We start from the raw sequence: 10,550 nt of genomic DNA on the forward strand, positions 1-10,550 counted from the left end.
TTATCTCCCCTTACACTACCTATTACAAACGACACTTCCCTTGATTTTATTTTTATCATTTATTCATATATTTAATAACTTATGTAGCTTAGCCCGGTCCAACTATATACAAATTCTTTCTTCCGTTTATGTGTTGGGACCCGTAGGAAATTAGAACAGTGGTAATCCCGAGGAAAAGTGCATTTGAACCCCGACTAGTGGACCCCACGAGCCACGGCTAATCATTTGAACCCCGTTTCGCCTGGAACAGCCGTTGCTGTGCACGCCATTTCGCCTTTCCAGGGTTTCCTCCAGCCCCGCCGCGCCGGCGACCTCCGCGAGCAAGGTATCCCGCCTATTCGCTCCTCTATCCCTCCCTCGCTCGCTCTCTATCGCGCCCTCATTTCTCGTGTGGTGTGGCGACCTCTCGGCCCTGTGGGATTCGACCCCGTCTCACGGCGCCTTGGCGCGGGGAGGCGTCGCGAGGAGCTCCCTGGCGTTTCCGTGCTCGTGGAGGCGGCGGGATTCGGTGCTCGCTGCGGGTTAGGGTTTTGCCTGGAGCCAGTAGGACAAGTTCCTTTTAAGATTTTCCTGTTCCTGGCCTTGTTAGCGTGCTGTAAATGCGCGATTAGAAGGAAAACTGCAAAACTTTCTGACCCTGTACATGCGCGGTTTTAGGAAAAGCGTGCTACTTTTGTGCCCGGGTTTGTAAGAGGTTTAGGATTGGAAGCTTCTCCCTTTGAGAGCTAAGGATTTTCTGTTGTCCTCTGTGATTTTGCTAAAATGTTGAGATTTTTCTAGAATCGTGATTGGGATAGGTGTAGTTTTAGTGATTGCTTGTGCAATATTGTTTCTGTGCTGGTCGCCTACCAACAACATTCGAAGGGCTGCTTCCCATGGACATCGGGTTTATTATACAGATTGGTCATGTGTGCGTCTTGATGTTTAATCCCTGACCATTTAAACTTTGTGACGGTAACCAAATTTCCCATTGGCACTTAATTTGCCTGATTTCATCTGTAGCTGATACCAGGTACAAATCTACTGTGCCTATCACTTTTGGTTACTGGTAACCAGGATTTAGTTTTAGCTTGTCATGCGAAAAGTTGGTGCAATGTGGCTGGAGATTGTATTGAGAAGTCTAGTAAAGGTTCAGTTTCTGTAGTGCTGAATACGTTTGTGCTAGGAGTTGGCTTGCAAATTTGTTGTGCTGCTGCTTATATGACACTGATGATTTTGGAGAAAGTCAGTGATGAGGACTGTAGGTCATTACGGTTTTCGGATTTATCTGCTTTTTTTTTTGTTCATGATGAAATGTTAGCTTCTGTTATTACTTTTAGAATAAATCCAGGACTTTTATTTTTCTATACCTTTTATGGGGAACAAAGCTCAATTTTATAGGATTTTTTTTGTTACTTTTGACCGTGATTGTCCACTTTTACAAGCTGCATTTGTGCTTTGCGGTTCTTGTGAGGGGATTTTGGGGGTGGTGTACCTTCCAGGTTGCGCTTCTTAGAATAGAAAGAGTCCTAGTCTTTTGCGTTCTTATTCCTGTCTCGCATGTTCTGTTTCCAGAGTCCTGGACTGCTTTTCCTATCTTGAACATCTGAACTTGCTGTATCAAACTCGGTTTCTGTTATTCGGTTAATGGAAAAGGGCTCTGATTCATCATCTGATTGTTTTCATATCCCGCTTTATTTTTCTAATTCAGTGATTTTTAACTTATTTTCCTTTTCTGTAGGATGCAGCAATCCCCACCTCCCATTCAGTATGTGAAAGCGGAGAACCCACCAGGGGTTCAGCCTATTTTTGTGGACCTGACAGTGACTGTGGGTGCTAATCCCCAGAATCCATTAGAAGAAGTGGAGGTGGTGTTGAGGGATTGGTTTGCAGATCACAGATGGAGAGAGGAAATTATGGGATCAGGCTACATAGGGGAATATGCTAATCTAGGTCCCAATCAACTGTTGGAGCTACAGACAAATGTCTTTACTCCAAGGAGATGGCTCAGACTAAGAATTGAGTCCTATGGAACCCAACATTGGATGGGCCTTGTCCTCAGAGGCGACAACTGCTACGCTAAAGGGTTCTTTAACCAGTTTGGACAATGCCAACTGACAGAACGTCAAAGGAAGGATGATCCACGTGTTAGGGTGAAATACCTACCTGAGGAGGATTACCCACATCTGAATGAAGACTGGGAGCTTCATTACAGTTCGTTTCTGAATTGCTCCCAAGCAGAACTTTTACAAACCATGCAAAATCTGCTTCAGCCAGAAGTCTTTGTGCCTGAAACTATTGCATTTCTATCAAACTTTAACCCCTTCATGGTAGAAGAGAACGTCGAAGCCCAAGCCCAAGCCCAAGCCCAAGGAAAGGAAAGATTGGGCGGCTTTGTTTTCCGGTTCGTTGAGTTCCTCCGGATGCGACTGGATTTGAATGATGAGAATTTGATTAGGAAAGTACAAGGGTGTAAGCCATTGTCCACTGCACTGAAAAAATGGAAAAGGGGAGGGTACCAGGTCTGGAATCCAAATAATATAGTGAGAAACATGGGGCTGGAGTCCTTACCTCTGGCATTGAACACTTGCTGTCTTGTTCTGAATGACGGCGAGAAATTTCCAGACGTTGGCGCAAAACAATCAAGTGCGACCAAAATGTCTGATGATTCATCTAGTTCTAAGGATGGAACAGGGGCAGGCCCAAGTGGTGGTGGAAAGGAATCTGTTGGCAAGGATCAAAATGAGCAATTTCCAGCCAGGGGAAGGCAAGGCCCAAGTGGGGGTGGAAAGGAATTTGGTGGCAGTGATCAAAATGAACAAGGATCAACTGAAAGCACAAATATTCCTCGTGGACAGCGGATGGTCCAGCTGCTCGGAGTGCGTGCTAATTTCACAATCCAAGGCATCAACCTTTATGATTCCTCTAAAGGACAGAGTATTTATGAACGATCATGTGGTGCAGAGGGTGAGGATGAGGTTGGGATGGCTGGTATGGCTGACTTGGACTTACATGGACCTTCCAAAACCATCAGTGGTGAAGATCTTATTGGTGCTGAAATTTTTTATCCAGTCTCCCAGCAGTCCAAGAGGTCTAGAGGAAGCGAAAAGGCTGTCGGTACTGAGCTAGATGCTATGAGAGTTCAGTGGCCGCTTCACGACAGTGGGGAAGGACACAAATGTCTCGTTTTCCGCAAAAGCCACTGCCAGGTGATGCAGATTTCATGTGTAGTAATTGAAAATGCAATTCAGGCTGAGATTCTGGTTAAGCTTTTGTTGGGTGAAATACTTGCTCAAGACTATATGGTCTGTGGAACCATCAAGGCCTCGTCGTCTGACTACAGAGGCAAGTATGTGACTCTTTTCAGCGAGAGAAGCTTGGGCATACGTTCCTGTAGATGGACTTGCTTACCGCTGGCAGTTCATGTTGTGTGTTTCTCTCACGGTGCTGAATTAGGACTTGCCATTGATGTGAATCTGAAAGTTACAAAACCATCTGATCCAACCTATCTCATGGAAATGGCTTTTGGTCTCAGATTCAGTGGTGAAGGAGAAGTAAATGTCAAGTTTGGTGATTTTGAGTTTACAGTTGTTCTAAGAACGCCCCCAAATCCATACCACGAGGATTTACTCCAGATGAGGTTATAACTCCCAGGTAGTTATCAGTTATGTTGTTTAAGGTGCTGCCACAAGTTATGTGCATTTATTGACCATGATTAATTCTGACAAAAGATTATTCCAAAAAAAATCTGACAAAAGATAATCTACAAAAAAGAGGTTGGCAAGGTGACAATAATGTTTTGTGGCATGGAGACAATTGACCATTTGATGTTTCACTGTCCTCTAGCCAAGTTGGTATGGGGGCATTGTGATCTGGGCATTGGATCTCAAAAATGCCCCTGAAAATTGCCAAGACATGTTGCGGGATGGCTTAATAGAAACTTGTTAATTGTAGGAGTAGCAGCCATTTGTTGGTCGTTATGGAAGACAAGGAATCAAGCTTGCTTCCAAAATAAGATTATTTCTGACCCAAATGCAGTAATATATATGCTTTGTTCATGGCTTACTACTGGTCTCTTTTGCAGCAGGACGAGGAGGCAAATAGGATCAATTAAGGAGCGGCGAGATTGCGCAAGGTGGTGAAGGACTTTGGAAAGCTGGCGATGAATTGGGTGCCTTTGAGAAGATGTATTGGTGATGGACGAGGAAGTTAGTAGAGAAGGCTTTTTCTGGGCTGACTGTAGCTGATGTAGGGAGTGCGAGCTCTAGGTAGCTAGTCTTAGCTTAAATGGTAGATGCATGTCTGTGTCAGCGGCAAAATTCAAATGAGTGATACTCTGTTTTTTTTGGGGCCGAGGTAGGGTGGGAGAGGCCCATATCTATGGTGCCTTGTGCTGCCGGAACACTTGTAATGATCACGGTTTTTTTATTGAAACCCGAGGGCAATTCCTCTTTTTGAAAAAAAAATTTGGCCATGGCTACTAGTAATACAATTGAGCTGCTTTTCCAGGGCTATGGCTAATGCATTGGAAGATTTCCAGATGCAATACAATTCTTCCCGGACTATCTGGTGTGGACCATGCTGTTTCTGACACCGTCATGCATAGACTATCTGGGACCATTCTTTTATTGTTACACAAGGAATTCATGATGTCCATTGCTACAACCATGGCTGTTGTGCGCCTCTGGTTGGCTGGGTTCAGTCTGCTGCTGATTTAAGGTGTCTTCGCCCGTGAAGATGCCTAGTCTTCCTTATTATATATTTTGGTTTATGATGCGATTAATAAGATGATGTTTTATACTGGTCAAAATCGTCTTCCTTCGTGTCCAGGTTTAACATGATTTTTTCTAAGGTAGGCATAATCTGAAAAGAACAAAGGAAAAAGACTGAATGAGTTCGGTTTGAATAGTGTAACACTGAATAATGTCTGAAATCCAAAGTATGCCAATGCTGCCATTTGGGAGCAGAAGATGAATAAGGATTAAAGTAGACAGGGATATTTGCTCAAACTATCATTTCGTTCACACAGATTTGGCTGAAAATTTGACTGAATTTGTGGAGTCCACAGAGCTGCTCCAACTGCATCTTGCCATCACGCTCGCATTTTCCATCCCCGCAACCCAGCTGGCAGCTTGGCAGAGCTGCCTCTCCCCCGACCAAACTATCGCTCCGCATCGCCGCCAGCCACCGGAGCCCCACCAAGCAGGATGCCTGATGCACCAATGGACGATCTCGTGGAGGAGGGTCCTCCTCGTCCCGCCCAATGATCCCGCGCAGCATATTTTGTCTCGGCATCGAGACCACCGATCACATGCACCTAGCAAATGTTAAGTTCAAACAATGTTCAGACTTCCGAACTCTCAGACTGTTCTTGAATAACCACGCATTAGTGTATCTGAACTGTCCATGTTCTCGAGTATGTCTTCCCTGCGCCTCAACAAAAGTTGTTTGCTGCAGATAAGCAGATTTGCCTGTGCGAATCTTGAAGTGTTCAAAGCATGGACTGAGCATCTTTTAAGCTCTGAAAGATCATGGGAACGTCAACTGGGACCATTGGATACCAAATTCATGAGCATTCACACTCTATGTTCCTGTGTTCACCTGTCCATCATGTCACAATAGCTTCAACAGGACAACTTCTCTCTGCTGAGTACAGTAGTCGAAACGATGGCCAGCACTCGTATCAGTTCATCAATGTAAAGATTCAGAGCATGTTCCTGGAAAATATCAAATTCTTTGAACTGTGGGAAATTTAACGTTCTAGTATCCTATCATATTTCGCCCTATGAAAGTCAGGTCAGGTAGCACTCCATGCTGATGGCTTCTTGGCCGTCGTGCTCATTTCATCTATAAATTGTATGCTGATTGGTCACACAACATTAACAAGACCTAGTGCCAAAATCCTTCAAAAATTTAATTTGCAGCCACAGAATCTTCATGCTATATTTTGATACCTACTCACCGAACGACACATAGTTCAGTTGAAATAAAAACGACAATAGGTAGCATGATTTGGCAAACACGTATGAAGTTACAGATTTTCTGCTGTGACTATAGCGGCACCCCTTCACTTGTTCCATAGTCATCTTCTGATGCTGCAACTAATACAGCACCCCTTTGCATCTCAGCTTGTAGTACGGATGATCAATATTCCGAGTCATATTTTATTTCCACTTGAACTCGATCATCATCGACTTCTCTTTCTTGACTCGTAATTCCACGGGTGAATTCTAGACTGAATTTCAAATTCTTGTCTTCTTCATGACTCTCACAGGTAGTGATTACTGTCAAGTCCACCTCTATGTGGAATTTGAGCAGCCGACTACATGGCAAGGCAATCTTAGACGGGCTCAGTGGAAGAATGGATGTGGTGCCAGAGGGAAAGGACAAGCACCTCTCTCGATCACAACTGAAGAGGTGAACCCTTTTGTTCCTATAGTCAATGGCATTTGCCTTGATCTTACCATACACAGCACGGCTTCTATAACCGAGGTCTTTGAGCTTCAACCTGACCTCAACACTAGTCTGAACGGCGGTGGGAATCACCAAGTATGTGATCTCCAGATCACAGCCAGGGCCTGGACTAATGGTTTTTGTGTATCCCTCAATTTCATCATTGTCATCAACATTCCACTGCACTATAATGCGAGGACCAAGGGGCCGTAGACCCCCTTCATCTTCCCTAACAAAATGCCCCTCATCACGGGCTGTAGTGTAATAGAAAATTTCCAAGCCGATGGCACCGTAAGCCATGAGAAGTTCACAGGGTCCAATGGGCACCAAATCGACCATTCCATCCTGCACGTGAAAGCATGAATGTAAAGGGTTTTAATTTATTACAATACATATCAGTATGTGAGAAACATAAAGCTATGGTAGATATAATGTAAGGAGCTAGTATATACTGTTGGAATGTGTGTGTATCAGGCCCATTAGGCCCATGTACCCTTAGACTATATGACCACCCTTCTAGGGTTGGACAATTATCCAAGCAATCAATTCTAGCATATACCTCTTGTACTTCGCCCTCCGAGTGGGCATAGATGCACCGGCCATGTTCCCCGTCGTAGCCATTGATTGCGCAGATAGGGAAGTTTGCAGAAATGGCCAAAAATTGCACCACACGGTGGCCGTCTTGCCAATCATCAATATCTGCTGAGGACTCAGGGCCACTACTGCCATCTTTAGGGTCATCTCCGTGATCCTCCCTGAGAGCTGTGACATCATCTTCGCATCTTCCACCATCCTCATTGGCAGCAAGAACCGATCCATCAAACTTCTTTAGGTTGGTTCCATACATGTTGTTCCAATCCCATACTTTACCCATCAGCTGATTCACGCCGTCCTTCCAGCGAGAAAAAAAAGAGAGATTAGCAAATAAGATGTCATATAGGATGCCATCAATCACCGAAAAGTATTTTGCGACTGGCAGTAGTTAGCAATTAGAACAAGCATTCGATGATATTCCACTAAAAAGAACTCCTGAATATGCAACAGAAATGATATAACAGAAGCATTTGCAATATGCTTCTTTAAAAACATTGTACATGGGCATTTATTAGACAATGCTATCAACCAGGCAACCAAATGCATCTTGAACATAAATCCAATACATAGCGTCAGTGCTAAAAGTAGCAGAAGTATGCAGCACAATATAATTCACATTAACACATACTTTTGTGTTTGTCAATGTGCAATATGTGACTAAGAAGTAAGAACTATACCTCTTTATTGCTGTCATTTCGATTTGTGCCATTGCGAGAAGAATCTGTAGGGAGCATGACCTAGTTAGAAGTTGTGCCATTCCAGAAATTGAATACTCCCTCCAGGTTCCAATTAATTGTCGTTTTGGATATCGACACAGTCTTCAAGACATAACTTTGACCAATGTTTTTTATTAAAATATAAAATATATCCTAACAAATTTATACTTTTATGAAAGTACTTTCTAAGACAAATCAATCCATATGATTTTCAAGATTCAAAACTAAATAATATAAAAGTTATTTGCAGTCAAAGTTTTAAAAGTTTGACTTTTACCTTTTCTAAAACGACAATTAATTGGGACCTGGAGGGAGTATGCTCATAGTTGTGATACGGGAAAAAAGTTAATATCTAGCCCTAGCATTCACCTATAAAACTAAGAACTCATGTTTTCAATTCACTTTAACTTCTCAATCTAGGGGGGTGGGGTGTAGGTGAGCAGATCAATCTCGCGCTAGGGACAACGAGAATCGAATCGAAGTAACAGAATGCAGACATGGCAGGGGAGAAGAAATAGGAGCGCGCAATCCGAAGAAGGCACGACTCACCGCCAATCCCGGAGTGGCCTCCTCTCGACGCCATTAAAGGAGACGAGAGGAGGAGGACGGCGACGGCGGCGGGGAGGGGCAAGCTCGAGGGGCCGGCGTGCGTGGTCCGGTGGGGGGGGGGGGGGGGCGCGAGCGTGGGCGAGTTCGGCGGCGCGCGTCGGGTTCGGGTTCGGCGCTAGTCCATGTTTCATGCGGCAACTCAATTCGAACTTCATTGATGTCGACTAAAATCAGTAAAATAATGAGGGGGAAAAGCATGGAACCGAGGCTATATTTGCCTGGTACTATTGACTGCAGTCAGCTCAGATTACCGAAAAGTTCAAATTTCGCATTCAGATTGCCAGCTGAAAATTGGACATCCCTCGCAGCAAATCTATGGAGCCAGACAACGTACTAGCTTACATTGGGCACTACGACAAAGTTCAGAACCCTACTTCCCCAAGTACATTGCCAGAAAAATAATTGTTGGAACCAAATCTAGAGGGGCAAAAAAAAGAAAGAGACGAGGAGACGCACATCGGATGGGTGCCGGGCCGCCGCCGGAGCCGAGCGAGTCGAAGTCGGCGCGCACCCCAGCGCCGAAGCGCGTGTCGCGGGGGGCGGATGAGGAGTTGGGGTCGTCGCGGAAGCCGCGGCCCTTGGTCTTACGCGGCGCGTCGTCGCCCGCGATGGTGGAGCGGAGTCGGGACGCGGGGGCGGGGGCCGGCGCGGGCTCCGCCCCGGCGTCCTCGTCCATGAGGTCGTCGTCGTCGAGGTCGAAGTCGACCACCTCCACGTCGGCGTTGGTCACGGCCGCCATCGCCGCCGCCGCCGCCGGGGATTGGGTTGGATCGGGTTCAGGGAGGAGGAGGGTTTGGGGGTTTGGAATCGCGAGTCGGTCGGGCTACGGATTTTTAAAGACACCCCTGAGATATTTCTATACATGTACTCGACACCTCTGACGGAGTATATTTCAGTAGTTCTTTTCCTTTCCGGTTCCGGTTCAGGTTCAGGTAGGCTTTTGTGTCCTCAGCAAAATAAAGAGACCAAATCGGTCAAATCCGTTTGATACTTAGGTCAATTGCGCGTGGCAAATATTTATGCGATTCTGAGTGAACAATTTGTGTTAATAAGCTACTTCATCTCAAAAGAGTATTTTGTTAGGGTTAGGAATAAACTTCATAACAACTGGTGGCCCTTGCAACCTCAAGCCGACTCGTCGTGTTAGGCTGTCGAGCTCATTAATTGCATGCCTCCGTTCTAAATTATAGGTCATTTGAATTTTTTAATCTTAAGTTTGATCACCTGTTATATTCCAAAAACCTATACAAACATAGTTAAATTTAAGTTATTTTTGAAGAACTTGTATTAGTAAAGCAAGCCACAACAGAAAAAGTAATATTTTGCATAAAATTTTGAATAAGACGAATGATCAAACTTATGGTCAAAAAAATTAAATGGCCTATAATTTAAAACGAAGGAAGTACTTAGAAATCTCAGATGTGGCAACGTTAAGCGCCTTGAACAAGCAGAAACTTGGTGTTTACAGGGCCCTACTAATAGCATACAAGGATGATCTTTTAAGGTAATAAAGAGTTATAGGTCTAAAATGCCCCACATGTAATTAACATTGGATGGCTGAAAAATCACGTGAGATGGATCCAGATGCTAAATGCTACTCCCTCTGTTCCAAATTATAAGACATTCCAACAATCTTGCAGAGTCAAAGTTTTTTTATGTTTGACCAAAGTTATATAATAGAATAATGACATTTATTATATAAACTAAGTACCATTAGATTTTTTATTAGTTATATTTTTATAGTAAATCAATTTGATATCATAAATCTTTATATTTCTCTCTATAAGTTTGGTCAAACTTGAGATTGCTTTGGCCACCGAACCCGACGCGCGCCGCCGAACTCGCCCACGCTCGCGCCGCCCCCACCGGACCACGCACACTGGCCCCTCGAGCTTGACCCTCCCCGCCGCCGTCGCCGTCCTCCTCCTCTCGTCTCCTTTAATGGCGTCGAGAGGAGGCCACTCCGGGATTGGCGGTGAGTCGTGCCTTCTTCGGATTGCGCGCTCCTATTTCTTCTTCCCTGCCATGTCCGCGTTCTGTTACTTTGATTCGATTCTCGTTGTCCCTAGCGCGAGATTGATCTGCTCACCTACACCCCACCCCCCTAGATTGAGAAGTTAAAGTGAATTGAAAACATGAGTTCTTAGTTTTATAGGTGAATGCTAGGGCTAGATATTAACTTTTTTCCCCTATCACAAC

The 10,550-nt window shown here is 44.7% G+C and overlaps 2 protein-coding genes across 2 annotated transcripts; one reads left to right on the forward strand and one right to left on the reverse strand.

Annotated features, from left to right (window-relative positions):
* The first annotated feature begins 229 nt into the window (after positions 1 to 229).
* On the forward strand, positions 230 to 4,438 carry LOC120670764. The gene is made up of 3 exons (XM_039950908.1): positions 230 to 325; positions 1,721 to 3,633; positions 4,064 to 4,438. The coding sequence occupies exon 2, from the start codon at positions 1,722 to 1,724 to the stop codon at positions 3,624 to 3,626; it is 1,905 nt and encodes a 634-aa protein (XP_039806842.1). The 5' UTR covers positions 230 to 325; position 1,721; the 3' UTR covers positions 3,627 to 3,633; positions 4,064 to 4,438.
* A 1,253-nt stretch (positions 4,439 to 5,691) lies between these two features.
* On the reverse strand, positions 5,692 to 9,185 carry LOC120670765. The gene is made up of 4 exons (XM_039950909.1): positions 8,808 to 9,185; positions 7,704 to 7,747; positions 6,992 to 7,324; positions 5,692 to 6,777 (listed from the first exon to the last, which is right to left on the reverse strand). The coding sequence occupies exons 1-4, from the start codon at positions 9,088 to 9,090 to the stop codon at positions 6,124 to 6,126; spliced, it is 1,314 nt and encodes a 437-aa protein (XP_039806843.1). The 5' UTR covers positions 9,091 to 9,185; the 3' UTR covers positions 5,692 to 6,123.
* Positions 9,186 to 10,550: the final 1,365 nt, after the last annotated feature.

The sequence above is a fragment of the Panicum virgatum genome, chromosome 4N (genome assembly GCF_016808335.1).
Source record: "Panicum virgatum strain AP13 chromosome 4N, P.virgatum_v5, whole genome shotgun sequence".
Lineage (NCBI taxonomy): Eukaryota > Viridiplantae > Streptophyta > Magnoliopsida > Poales > Poaceae > Panicum > Panicum virgatum.

Coding starts and splice junctions, on each gene's coding strand:
- LOC120670764 (XM_039950908.1), top strand. CDS start 1,722: ATGCAGCAATCCCCACCTCCCATTCAGTATGTGAAAGCGGAGAACCCA.
- LOC120670765 (XM_039950909.1), bottom strand. CDS start 9,090: ATGGCGGCCGTGACCAACGCCGACGTGGAGGTGGTCGACTTCGACCTC. Junction 7,325..7,703: donor GAAATGACAGCAATAAAGAG/GTATAGTTCTTA, acceptor TCTCGCTGGAAG/GACGGCGTGAATCAGCTGAT. Junction 6,778..6,991: donor CGGAGGGCGAAGTACAAGAG/GTATATGCTAGA, acceptor TTTCACGTGCAG/GATGGAATGGTCGATTTGGT.